This window comes from Syngnathus leptorhynchus, chromosome 11 (assembly GCF_054491065.1).
Source record: "Syngnathus leptorhynchus isolate UIUO chromosome 11, UIUO_Slep, whole genome shotgun sequence".
In the NCBI taxonomy this organism is placed as follows: Eukaryota; Metazoa; Chordata; class Actinopteri; order Syngnathiformes; family Syngnathidae; genus Syngnathus; species Syngnathus leptorhynchus.
Genome location: NC_141205.1, coordinates 9,757,684 through 9,770,730, shown reverse-complemented (window position 1 = coordinate 9,770,730; position 13,047 = coordinate 9,757,684). Strand labels below are relative to the sequence as shown.

The 13,047-nt window shown below is 42.7% G+C and overlaps 3 protein-coding genes across 3 annotated transcripts; 1 reads left to right on the top strand and 2 right to left on the bottom strand.

Annotated features, from left to right (window-relative positions):
* Window positions 1–375: 375 nt before the first annotated feature.
* prxl2b (peroxiredoxin like 2B) lies at window positions 376–3,611 on the bottom strand. The gene is made up of 7 exons (XM_085924413.1): window positions 3,453–3,611; window positions 2,719–2,923; window positions 2,464–2,515; window positions 2,227–2,290; window positions 2,053–2,128; window positions 1,309–1,427; window positions 376–536 (listed from the first exon to the last, which is right to left on the bottom strand). The coding sequence occupies exons 1-7, from the start codon at window positions 3,513–3,515 to the stop codon at window positions 510–512; spliced, it is 606 nt and encodes a 201-aa protein (XP_085780539.1). The 5' UTR covers window positions 3,516–3,611; the 3' UTR covers window positions 376–509.
* A 1,384-nt stretch (window positions 3,612–4,995) lies between these two features.
* Window positions 4,996–8,634, top strand: slc45a1 (solute carrier family 45 member 1). Its single transcript, XM_085924586.1, has 8 exons — window positions 4,996–5,419; window positions 5,489–5,581; window positions 5,827–6,051; window positions 6,138–6,964; window positions 7,206–7,359; window positions 7,708–7,884; window positions 7,953–8,158; window positions 8,362–8,634. Exons 1-8 carry the CDS (start codon window positions 4,996–4,998, stop codon window positions 8,632–8,634), a joined length of 2,379 nt encoding a protein of 792 aa, XP_085780712.1.
* Window positions 8,635–10,148: 1,514 nt separating this feature from the next.
* On the bottom strand, window positions 10,149–13,047 carry LOC147049428 (uncharacterized). The gene is made up of 5 exons (XM_085925027.1): window positions 12,852–13,047; window positions 12,245–12,328; window positions 11,851–11,917; window positions 11,674–11,750; window positions 10,149–11,047 (listed from the first exon to the last, which is right to left on the bottom strand). Exons 1-5 carry the CDS (start codon window positions 12,900–12,902, stop codon window positions 10,976–10,978), a joined length of 351 nt encoding a protein of 116 aa, XP_085781153.1. The 5' UTR covers window positions 12,903–13,047; the 3' UTR covers window positions 10,149–10,975.

Genomic DNA, 13,047 nt, shown 5'->3' with positions numbered 1-13,047 from the left:
TATATATGTGAGAGGAATTTATTTATCTATTGATGAGATTGCATTGTTGCTTTGTCAGGTTTAAAATGTCAAAAAATTGTTTTATGAATGTTCCTGCTGTCAATTTGATTTCGACAACGACTGCTATTTATGTGATGCTGATCTGTAACGATTGCCATTAAAGTGAATGTCCCAACATCATGAATTCAATGTATATTTCTTTCAAATTTTCAAAAGAATGCCAGTCCACGACTAGCACTATAGTGAAAAAAACCACAATAGGTAAGCAAAGCTGCACTTTTAGCGTAAATCCACTAAAAGCGTTGTCAGCGTGTGCGTGTATGTATATATTTATTTATTTATTTATTTAAACAAACTGAAAAGAAGAGGATGGCATTGTAAAGTATGGTCTTGGTTTTATTAAAACGATTTTCGAAACAAATTGCCGATATAATCGTTTCTTTCCATTGGACTGTCATGTTTTGCTCCTGACTGGATGAGATTTGGATCAAACTTGATAAGCGACGTCCTCATCGAGTGCAAACATCATCATTACACTGCAAGGAAAAGAACTTGTCTGAAAAAGCAAAATTTCTCAGGAATCATCCGTTCACAAGGCTTTACTGTATATGACCCCTTCCAAATAAGCGCCTCCGCTAGCTTGTGACTATGTGACTAGCACTTTTTCTTTTTAATCATTTGGAGCGACCAGAGCAACAACGGTGTCTTTTGTGTTCAGGGAGGACGCGTGTTGCCCTTCGGACAGGTCACAGGGAGGTCGGGTGTGCTTGGAATGGACGATGGAACGTCACAAGGAGCCTGACAAAACTGATGGTCACAGGAGTGACTATCACAGTTTGTCTCAAACTTTAGTGTGCATTAGAAAAAGCACCAATAATAATAATCCTTTCTTGTTTCCAAAAAAAAGACTTAAAATATCTGGCCATTGCTTGGCTCCAGTGTGACATTAGGACATCCCTAACCATCTCAATATCCTTCCTCAAACTTTGAGGACCCATGGGTGCAAAAGAAAAAAAGATTTTGCAAATAATATGACTATCTCTCTATCGCAATTATCATGGTTCCTAATCCAATGAAGTAAAGTACAGCTGCAGAGTGGTGGACTGTGACGGCTAAATAATGACCACGGTATTGTCCGTGGAGAAGCCGATTGGATCCGCGCAATGATGCTGACGTAAAACCAACAAGGACAAACTTGTGGTTTGTAAACACATGTTTGTCCTCCAGTTCCGTTTAACCCTTCACTGGGAAGGTAATCGGGAATGACAATGACATTTTTTTTTCTAGAATAACTGCAGTGTGTCTTACCACCGGCCTTTGACCCTCTTTTGCGTGGGATGAAATGGACAACGCTTTTGCTATGTCCTCCAAAGGTACATAGTCTCCTGGGGAGTCTTGGACAAAGTGCAGTAAGATCTTCTCTCCACCTTGCCAATCAGAAAAGATATAGATGATTTTGGTGAATAGACTATGCTTTGGTTACTTTACTGTTCACTGATTTTGGCTTCATTCCATTGTGTGTTTTTCATTTGTGACCATAATTGCATATATTACTGCTTCATCACATTGATTGATCTTGTTTTAAATCACAATAAATCACAAAAAGCCAAAGAGAACAAAAATAGATCCAAAATGAATATGAATTAATATGAAAAAATTATAAGAAACGATAATTGGTTGGTCCATATTATTAGCACTTTTCTTCCCGCATAGCCAAGCACCAAAACAAAAAAAGGACTTTTGTCCGTCTGTCTCCCCTCATATGGAGCAGCACTGCCCTCTTGTGGAGAGATTTCAAAATACTGTACATTTTTAAATGCTACAGCTATGCTGACAGTTCGCTGCTCCCTTTTTGTAGTTATTTTTAGTGTTTCCTCCCTTTTATACTTCAAACTCGAATATCAAATATCAAACCTACTAGAAGCATTTTTCACAAAAAAATGGGAGTTGGATTCCTCGCCTCAAAAAAAACACCTCTCACTTCATATTCTTACCGATAGAAAAACTTGTTTTTCTTTTTCAATTAGAATTAGAAAACTTATTGAAGTGTACCTTTGGCTACGATGAGCATGCCTCCACTCTGGAGCAGGTCACCGGCGAAGTTGCCCTGGATGCCGCCAGCGCTGGCCTGCGTAAAGCAGCAACAATAAGACACAAGTGTCACTTTACTGTACGTTCTAACAACGGGCAGGAGAATCGCAACAGCGTGCAAGTAAACGCAGCTACCTTTGAAGCCGCTTCTCGTACTTTCTTCCCCAGCGCGGCGGGAACCACGCTCAAAGCTGTGTACCTAGCAAGTCAATACAAGTGGAGTGTGATTATCTTTGTAAAGGCAGAATGGTGATTCTAGTGACATATTTCTGATTTTTATTTTGCTCTACTGGCACGGTTAGGAACATGGAAGTGTACATGGACTCCCTCTAGTGGTATGAGAAAGAATCACATAACAGAGGATTGACTCGCCTTTTGAAGCCCAAGTCCTTGTAGCATTTCTTTTGCTCATCAATGTAGATTGCTAAAAAGAAAAGACACGTTTTGATTATTCATGTGATTGCAGTCACATTGGGGGCAGTGTAAAACAAACAAAAAGTTTCAGAACTTATTCAGAAAGCTGCAGTCATATTTATAATTTTTCACAAAAGATAAAGAATACATGTATCTAAGTAGTTGTAAAGTCTCTTGACTGAGCCACAAGTGTGTCAAATGAATGCCGCTTACATCCTTTAAAGAGCCCCAACTGTTTGAACTCCTCGAGGCCCAACTCCTCAGGCCCGATGCCCACCAGCGCCACGCCATTGGCGCTCAGGTCAGGCTCCAGCTTACTGATCTCGGCCGCCGTCCAACGGCACACCTGGCAACCGAAGCGTCGCAGGAAGAACAAAACCGCCGACCGGTCCTGCCACAGAGACTGCAGCTCCACATTCTGTGGAAAAAAAGGAAAAAAAAAACATGCTTGTATGTTATGGATGCTGTTTTGTTACGAACAGGACATACTTCACAATTGCAAGTTAACAAAAGTGGGTTAGAAATTTGTGTGTAGAAGTTTTTCATCCTGAACATGTATTTGTTTGTGTCTAGTCTCTAAACTTGTATGATCTCAATTCAACTTAAAGGAGTTAAATCAGTATTTCTACTTCGAACCGAGTATTTTATTCCAAAAGTATATGAACATCTACAATCAGTACACAAGGTGAGTGAGTGACATTTGCCACATCATGAGGATAACAAGTGTCCCCAGAGACACTTGACATTGATTAGCCTCACTATGGGGTATAATAGCATCATGGATCGCATAATGGAATATAATGGCCGAAGGTCTTTAAACAAGACTGAAAGCCCCCCGAGGGATTGGCAACATGGTTCCAATAGATTTAAACGGAAACTCAGTCATTGTAATACAACCTGCAGAATTTACTCGATATAGTATCTTCTCCATTATTTTGGTGTATTACCTCTCCAGTGTCCGCGCTCTTCAACAGGTTCTTCCCAATGCGATTAAGGTCGATTTTATCCATGTTTTTAAAAAAATGCTCAATGCAGAGGGAACATGTAATAGTAAATTTATGTCACGGAACTGTTGCAAAACAACCACTTCCTGGTATGCCCATCGAGTTGTGCTGTCCAATCACATTAGGCTCGCTAGAACGTAATAGCCAATTGGAATGCAAAGATTACAAAAAGGGGCGGGATATTCTTAATTTGAAGAAAATATGAGTTTGGAAGTTGAGCAAAGGTGAGCTGGTTTATGACCTAAAAGTGTGCACTCTTCCACGCCTTATTTGCATAGTTTCAATACCTTTACTACGACTTGTTTTTACATTAACTACAATACAATATTTAGGAAAATGGCAAAAAGTCACTCACTTTTTTTTTACAATAACGATGTATATTGGTATTAAAGACACGTTTTACATATTTGAAAATACAGATAATTTACATATTTTATTATTACAATTTTAATGCATTATTCTTTTCAATAAAAACTGTTGTTTATTCTTTCTAATGGTTTCCCTACATTATTATTTTGTTTATTTATTTTTAAATAATGGGGGTTTTATCATGACCTATGTTACATAAGACAGGATACATATATTATTATTATTATTATTATTATTATTATTATTATTATTATTGCATATCGTTATTTGGTTTCTCACAGTAGATTGTATTTCTTTTCAAACACGTTTTCAAAATTACATCTTTTCTAATAGCTTATGATTTTGTTTAAGTATATTTTGCTTCAACAATTTCTATGGAGGAATGCGTACGACATTCGGTGGTGCTGATGCTGCAGGAGGGGCGTGACGTCACGGGAGAGACCGGCAGGAAGAGGCTTTGGGAGGGCGAAAAGGGGCTTGGGGGGGTAGAAAACCGAGACCTCGGATGGATTGCATCAAAGGAACCTAAAGAGCACCTGTCATGGCTCCCGTAATAAATTTGCCGCCTGTTTTTATAAACCACCATTGTCGTCGTGTACGCATTGCGCGATTATAAATGACGAGGCAGCCCGACAAGGTAATTATCCATTTTTCATTGGCGCCTCTTGTCTTTTAACGTGCTCTCGATGATGGAACTATACATCGATGTATTGGTTTCAATTTGAACGATAAATTTGAAGCTGTCATTGCATTGTGCGTTGCGCCATTAAATCCAGCTTCCTGCATGAAATATTGAAAAGGAAACACGCTTCACAATGCCGCATACTCACTGAGCGAACACATGGGCAATGCGCAGAAGCTACATGCGCAGTGGTGTCTGCAGTGGTCTATCGCCCCCTTCCTCCGCCCCCTTTTGACCATGAGCAATGACTTCTAGTACCCCCCGCCCCCTTATGACTTCTGAAGCTGACCCACGCCTCTATTTCTGCCACTAATACTAATAATTGATCAGTCAAATGTTGACTATAAACTTAAGGTGGAAAAATATTCACATTCTGTTGTGAAGAAAAAGTTGGTTTATGTCTTTTGCCCTAGACTAAGCTGCCTTGAGAGAGATATGTCATCTCCGGGGATGGGCACCCCAAGCGACCCCCTCCTGGCCAGTCCCGGCATGGGGAGACTACCCTCAGTTCAGGAGGGACTCTGGAGGAACTCGCTACCCAAGACGGCCAGTTTCCCGACGTCCTCCACCCGACTCCTCAGTCACCGCGCCAACAACTTCCAGCGGCAGCCCAAGCGCCAGAAGCTGATCCGACCTTCTCCGCCTCCGCCGCCAAACACGCCGTGTCCCTTGGACAGGCTAGACCTCAGCGAGCTACCCCCAAGACGCGCTTTCCAGGAGCTGCTCTTCAACGGCTGCATCCTTTTTGGGATCGAATTCAGTTACGCCATGGAGACGGCTTACGTGACACCCGTACTTTTGCAGATGGGCCTGCCTGATCAGTTCTATAGCTTGGTGTGGTTCATTAGCCCCATACTTGGTAAGTCGAGACCGGAACACTCACACTCACATTGGCACATTTATTAGCCTGTCTGTGTTTATCTTCAAGGATTCTTGGTTCAACCTCTCATTGGAGCTTGGAGTGACCGTTGCACATCCCGATTTGGACGCAGGAGGCCGTTTATTTTAGCTTTGGCAATAGGTAAGACGCACGCCGTGTCTCTGTGATTTAGCCTCGCGCTGTTGAGTAGGGACTTGAAAGAGATAGTGAGAGTAGGCGGTTTGTTGCTTTTTTTTAATCCCTGGTGTGGATTAAGGAAAATGTCATCCATGAAAAATACAGCGAAATGGTCTATTATTAGAACTTCCTGATGCATACGAGTACAAATTTGATGACTTTTCACATCTCCAAAAAAACTACAAAGTGGTTTTCGTACTTACCTCCAGGAGCGTTGTTAGGCCTGACTCTGGTCCTGAATGGACGAGACATTGGAGGAGCGCTGGCGGACACGGCATCCAATCACAAATGGGGTATAATCCTAACCGTGTGTGGTGTGGTCCTGATGGACTTCAGCGCAGATTCGGCGGACAACCCGAGTCACGCCTACATGATGGACGTGTGTAGCCCGGAGGATCAAGATCGGGGTTTGAACATCCATGCTCTACTGGCAGGTGGGCTTTGGGTTGATTTATACTGATTGATAGCTAGTGGGTCCATACAAAAAGATTTTTAACAACTTCACCATCATTTGTCACAGGACTCGGGGGTGGCTTCGGGTACGTCGTAGGCGGCATCAACTGGGACCAAACAAACTTCGGAAAGTCAATGGGTGGTCAACTGCGGGTCATCTATATGTTCACCAGCATCACCCTGGTGATCGCCACAGCCATGACTCTTACAAGTATCCCGGAGCGACCTCTGCCCAAGAGTCAACCCTCGAATAAAAGCAATCTAAAGAGTCCCAACGTTGTACTTCCTCCGTCGCCGCCCGCCCCACCGGGATCTGCGCTGGCAGCGGACGACGAGGATGAGGAAGGTCACTACGGCTATCACTTGTCAAAGTCAAGCCACCCCGACTCTTTGGCGTATTCCTGCAGTGCCAACGCCCGCCTCTGCGCCGGACTCACTAGCCCCATATCGCCCATGAGCCCCCTTACGCCAAAATACGGCAGCTTTATAAGTCGGGATAACTCGCTGACCGGCATCAATGAATTTGCCTCGTCACTGGGGACTTCCTACATAGACAGTGTTCTCATAGACTGCTATACGGGGCAACAGACACCACAGGGCCTCCTGGCTTCCAACTCTGGACCCATCCCTCCGGGTGACACTCCTACCCCAGAAGGGTCCACCCAGCTCGAGAGGCAACCCGATAGGGAGTGTCACCAAGACACAGAAATCGCCCCACAACCCAAAGCATCTCAGGTCACATCGGGGACGCGACCCGGTCTGGAAACACGTCGGGGCTCCGCCGCCGGAATCCTGAAAAGACCTCAGAGTCTGGCACTCATGGAGGAGCCCATGGCGACCCAGATAGTCGGGATGGAGAATGGACGTAGGACAACTGTGACGTTTAGCCAGCAGGTAAGACTTAAAATTCAAGTTATAGGCATTAACGGTTAATATCAGACGGGACCAACAAAAGAGACTCTAGAAAATGAAGAAAATAGATTTTTAAGAATTAAATGAATCTTAAAACTTTGGTTTTACGGGTAGGTCAGTGCTTCTGAGAGTGTTTAGGGCAACAGACAAGATCTCACTGGTGCTGATGGTTCATTAATATATTTTCTCAAACTTAATTTTGTTTTTGTTGTGTCTCATGCAGGTCGCGAACATTTTGCTGAACGGCGTGCGTTATGAGAGTGATCTAAATGAGAATGCGGTGATGGGAGAATCTCAAATGTCAATGAAACTCCTTTGTATAGCCATCTATCGGATGCCTCCCTCTCTGCGGAGCCTATGTACTAACCATTTTTTGGGTAAGTAAATCAAATGGGTAAAACAGTGGCACAACATTTATAAAGATAATATTACATTACTCACTGGCATATATTCTTCATCCTCTTTTATTGCATCTTACTTTGTCTGCATATATACTGCCCTCAGGTGGACAAGGTGTGCATGACAGAGGGAGCAGGACAATCAAATGAATCAAAAAATGTCAAAAACTGTATTTTACATTCTATTTAATCACTCTGTCATTATTATAGGGACTTATTTTTAGAAAGTAGAATATTATTGCGCAAGCAGGCATTTCTCTCTGGCCCACTGCAACATCCCAGCCCAGAAGTTCCCCTTATGGTCCGTGTCATGCTGTGTTCTTCCAGGCTGGCTTTCCTTTGAAGGCATGCTGCTCTTCTACACAGACTTCATGGGCGAGGTCGTATTTGAAGGAGACCCCAAAGCGCCCCATGACTCCGAGGCCTACCAGCGCTATAACGCTGGGGTCAGCATGGGCTGTTGGGGCATGTGCATCTATGCATTCAGTGCTGCTTTCTACTCAGGTAAATCTTCTCACCGTCCTACCTCTTCACATTCTGACTTATCCTAAATCTTCATCGTATATTTCCAGCCATATTAGAGAAACTTGAGGAGCGCTTCTCTCTGCGCACGCTCTACTTTTTCGCCTATCTGGCGTTCGGCCTGGGCACGGGTCTGGCCACGTTGTCCACCAACCTCTACGTGGTGCTGTCCCTTTGCGTCACCTACGGGGTTCTCTTCTCCTCACTATGCACGTTGCCTTACTCACTGCTGTGTGAATATTACCAAAGCCCTCAGGTCAGTCCCGGCAATGCACGCGTGATCATCTGTGGATTCATCTCACGTTTAAAAAAAAAACAAAACAAACATGTTAGGTTCACTGAAGACTCCAAATTGCCCTATGATATGTTCATACATATTGGTGGTCAAAATGGAAGCTCCAGTTGCTTCCGTCTTCTCAGAAAAAACAACAACAGTGTCTCTGCGCCTCTACCTTTCAGTTCTGCGGCTCATCCGAGGAGGGCACCCGACGTGGAATGGGGGTGGACATCTCCCTGCTCAGCTGCCAGTACTTCCTGGCGCAGATCCTGGTTTCGGTGGCGATGGGACCTCTGACATCGCTAGTGGGCGGCGCCCAGGGGGTGATGTACTTCGCCAGCCTGATGTCTTTTGTGGGATGCGCATATTCATCCCTCTTCGTCGTGTACCAGCTGCCCGCCGCGGAGGGTGAGCCCACCGAAAGCGAGACGAGGCCACTGCTGGCCCAAATTTAGCTTCGTCCGGATAAGACGCATCCTGCCGCGCGCTGTACAGCACAAGCAGACATTTTTTTTTTTTATTGCATCCAATGACACAGTTAGACAAACATTGTGTTCATACAGTGTGTGTGCCCATGCATCATGCGTTTGCATTCATGTTTGCATTTTGTATATCTGCTTTGGACAAAAAAATCATTGCTTCATAGTCGGGGTGGGGAATCTACAGACAACTGAACGTAGATCCAAGCAAAGCTAGGCTAGCTAGCATACTATCAAGCTCGTAATATGACCCATAATCAAAAATGGGATGGACAAACTCATATTTAAGAGCCATATTAAAACAAACATGCTAATGGAATACAAATAATATATAAATGTGACAAATATAAGTCTCATTGTAGTTCTCTGTGGTTGGCTTAAGAAACTAATTGGGCTACTTGCGGTGACAGGCCATATTTGTCACACCCTGTCTGAGAATGTTGGTTCATGTATGGACAACATGTTTTTTCTTTTCCAGCAACGTGACAAAATGTATGTGTTGATTCCAGTTGGATTTGAACGACATAGTAGCTTGATCCAAATCCTGCATTTATCCCTTTCATGCATCCAATAGCCATTGTCCTCATTAGGGTCATCGGTGAGCTGGTTGTCCCTTATTTCTGACTTCACACATTTTATGGGTTGTCTTGCATGAGCTGCCATGTGATTGAGTTAGCATTAGCATGGCAACACACAAACACTTGAATGTGTGCCTGGGATCCTTCCACCGACCAGGATTTTGTCACTTTTTAAAAGCACGGTGCTACATACACTGGTCATATGCTGTGACCCTCCTGGCTGGCCAGTACAATAATGGCAATCATTCTTGTTATTATCAGGAAGAGGAGAAGTTGAAACGGGGGTGTGAACATCAACATTGAGAAGATCCCCCCCTCACCTGAAGGTGGACAACACTGAGCGTCAAAGACTCTTGGGTGCATTATAGCCAGCAGTAAATATCACATTCATTCCATTAGGAAACTATTTTTGTCTTCAAACACAGGCAAATATTCTACTTAAACTAGAAACGACTCTCGGTTCCTGCTGCCCCAGCAGAATGTCACTATTTGAAATACATGACACAAGCAGCTTTCTTTAAAAAAAAACAATTGTTGCAATAGCTCATTTTGTTCAGTATGTTTGAAAAGAAATTTCAAATTAAAATGGATGATTTCTTTTGGACTCCTGTGTCAATTGTTTTGTCTTCCATTTTGATTTTAAAGTACAGGAGAGCGTGAACTTCTCATTTATGCCACACGGGGGAACCAGAGGGAAAGTCGCTCTTTGCCAACGCTATTAGAATTATGTATAAAATCTTTCCCTACGCCTTAATCGCAATATATTATTTAGTTCACTCATCAGTTAAATGAGATTTAGTGAACAAGATTGCAACACAGCAAAAGCATTTATCCTTGGATACATTTTCAGCAGGTAGGTCAAATGACGTCATTTAAATGAACTTTCATTTCATCATACGGACACATGAGAAATTTAAGTAAAAAGACATTTTATTTGTTTGAGAATATACAAAGCAGTGGCTGAAGTAACCATATGTCACGGCTGGTTGTTAAAGAGAGGCAGTCTTGGACAAAAAAAAGCAGGTTACCCAGCCATAAATGTAAACTCCGTAAGAAAATGACAACAAAAGAAAAAAAAAAAAATCAAACGTGTAAATGGTACAAACCTGCGTGGAATGCATACAGAACGAACAAGACCAAAGCATTAAGATTTAAGAGGGGTTAATTAACGTCAGCAAAACAACAGAAAGCTCACCTCTACCAAAACGGTGGTGGTGTGGAGGCCCTTTATTTCATGAGCACCATCTGTTATGCTAACAGGGCAGCTGAGGATTAACTAGCAGCTTAAACACCAACAAAAGGTTACGCAACAATTAATAACGTTCTTTATTATTAGCCCCTGCTTAAAACTTATCTTTGGTCCTTGAAGTGAACGTGAGCAGCTGCCTGAACGTTTGAGCAATTGGCTGGTCCGAGCTGACTTGATAGCGGTTGTGCTTACAAACAGAAGCAAGGAAATGGAAATTAACTCATCTCTTGGCATGGCCCTGTTTCCAACACACACACATACACACAAAAAGCTCATTTTATAGACCAATAAATAACATCTTGTAAAAAAAAAAGAAAAAAGAAAAAATAATAATAGAAGAGGGCCACAATGTTTCACTCCAGTGCAATGTGAGAACATGGGAGCAAAATAATGAACAAAAAAAAAACAACAACCCCAAAACCTTAGAAAAAGCACAAGCTCTACAACACCATGTGGACCAGTAAGACAGCTGCATACAAAACCGCCATTTTTAAGCATCTACTTCTGCTTCTTTTGAATCTCCATTTTCCTCAGTCTTCTGTTTTTTGGTGTCCGCTTTCTCCTAGAGGGCGAGAAGGAGAACTAAATTATAGTGAATTGTTTAAAACAAAATAATTTTCTTAAATTGACAATGAACTATAAAGCTGTAGAATTAATTGAAATTTAGAATGGGAAACCTTGTTTGTACAAGTTTGAATGCACTGAACACTGATGTCAGAAAGGTTTGGATAGATTGATATTGTTTGTATCTTTTGAGTTTGCTAAGATGACTGTCACTATCATTTTTAATGAATCAATTAATCACATCAAATGTCATTATGCATTTTAGTGGGTCCTAAGACGATTTTCCAATTCTTGTTTAATTAATTATGATGATTGTTTATTTGATATTGCTTCATGATTAAAAAACAGCGAGACAACTAAGCAATATCACATTAGGGGGATTGATGTATTCAAACTTTTTTGAAGCTTATTCAGTTACTGGACATGACTGTCATCCAAAGCAAAAGTTTGCAAATAACCGATTTTGACTTAAATTATAATCAGTGTTCTCTCATGTAAAAATGTGAAATATTTTTTTTAATGCGGACTTTTGGGGGCTTGGGCAAGGTCTTTTCAATTGGATGACTGATTTTAATTAAAAATGGCGAAAGATGGTGCCAAATGAAGACAGCACACATGACCCACCTCCTCGTCATCGGCAGCACGCTTCACAGGCTGTGCGTCCGTCTCCTCAGCAGGGGGCGCCTCTTCCTCTGCTTTCCCTGCAAAAAAAAAAAAAAAAAGAGTTTGCCTTAGTGTCAAAGACAAACGGGAATCTCAATCCAATGAAATGAGACGAATAAAGGAGTGGAAAAGAAGTACCATCCCCATTCTTGTGCTCCTCTTCCTCTGTCGCATCTTCAACTTTGTCACTGTGGTTTGCACCATTCTGAAGGAGCAAAATGTCACATTTATAGTCCTGGCAGTTGGAACAATCCTCCACGGACACACTAAGGACGAGAGAAGGGCGCATGGGGGGGTGGGTGCTTTATGCTCTCCAGAGGATTAACCACCACTACCCGCTCTCTGGGAAGACACCCCCAATGGAGACAGCTCGCTTGCCAACAACATCTGCGCTATCTTCCACAAGGCACACAAAGAGCACGAGGCCCAGGCAGAATGGCGACACCTGCACGACGAGGGGGCTTCTCACCATAAGACAAAAGCACCCCCCCGCCTTTCTCGCTCGACACACGAAAGCTGCCAGCAAACTCACAGTGCCATTAGCAGGTGCGTCCCCGTTGTCTGTTTTCTTCTTGTCCTCCTCCTCTACTTCAACTTCTTTCTTTTCTTTCAGCTCCTAAAAAAAGAAAAAGACGATGAAATTGTCGCAATTTTTCTTTCTACTCTGAGGTACCGGCATGGCCATAGTCGTGGTTTTTTATTTTAGATTGATGACGTTTTTAATTGCTTCATTTGTCAAATGAATGGAGTTTTTTTGCCTTGTTCCCTCGGCGCACGCGCGTGAGACGTGAGAGGGCTTCTCGAGATTTTCCCGCCCACAGCAAAAAGCACCGGCTGCTTTCTCCTCCTAGCTTTTGTCTATGTTCGACGCCCAAAAAAGCACCTTACACGCCATTAAGCACCTGATTCTCAACTAAAAATGACATACAAGGCTTTAAAATATCGAAGAACGACCCCTGCTTGACGGAGGCGTCGAATTTAAATTTTAATTGTCATTTGTAATACATTAGCAAAAAAACGCCATTTTACCCGCTAAATTGCATATTACGACTGACCCTTAGCCATCATTCGTAACTTTTACAACTTCTTAAGCATTAAACCCGACAAGTCGGAGTGAGTATAAAATGAATGAAACACACCTTGGCTGTAACCTCTGCAGTTGCGGTAGTGTCAACATCTGTGTCGGCCATGTCTACTTTGAGAGTAAATTGAGTTGATTTGATTGTTTAGTTCCTGTTTTTTGGGCTTTTCGTCGTCGTCGTCGTGGATACTAGTCCAATGACGCCGAGAGAGAAATGATGTCTGCCCGTCTCCGCTTTTTCTGTGGGAGCCGCT

Excerpts from the sequence above, each read along its gene's own strand:
- slc45a1 (XM_085924586.1), top strand. The coding sequence starts at position 4,996 with ATGTCATCTCCGGGGATGGGCACCCCAAGCGACCCCCTCCTGGCCAGT. Across the intron at positions 5,420-5,488 it reads GTTCATTAGCCCCATACTTG|GATTCTTGGTTCAACCTCTC; the intron begins GTAAGTCGAGAC and ends TTTATCTTCAAG. Across the intron at positions 7,360-7,707 it reads ATGTACTAACCATTTTTTGG|GCTGGCTTTCCTTTGAAGGC; the intron begins GTAAGTAAATCA and ends GTGTTCTTCCAG.
- LOC147049428 (XM_085925027.1), bottom strand. The coding sequence starts at position 12,902 with ATGGCCGACACAGATGTTGACACTACCGCAACTGCAGAGGTTACAGCC. Across the intron at positions 11,918-12,244 it reads ACGCACCTGCTAATGGCACT|AATGGTGCAAACCACAGTGA; the intron begins GTGAGTTTGCTG and ends TTGCTCCTTCAG. Across the intron at positions 11,751-11,850 it reads GGAGCACAAGAATGGGGATG|GGAAAGCAGAGGAAGAGGCG; the intron begins GTACTTCTTTTC and ends TTTTTTTTGCAG.
- prxl2b (XM_085924413.1), bottom strand. The coding sequence starts at position 3,515 with ATGGATAAAATCGACCTTAATCGCATTGGGAAGAACCTGTTGAAGAGC. Across the intron at positions 2,291-2,463 it reads AAGGACTTGGGCTTCAAAAG|GTACACAGCTTTGAGCGTGG; the intron begins GCGAGTCAATCC and ends TTGACTTGCTAG. Across the intron at positions 2,129-2,226 it reads TACGAGAAGCGGCTTCAAAG|GCCAGCGCTGGCGGCATCCA; the intron begins GTAGCTGCGTTT and ends TGCTTTACGCAG.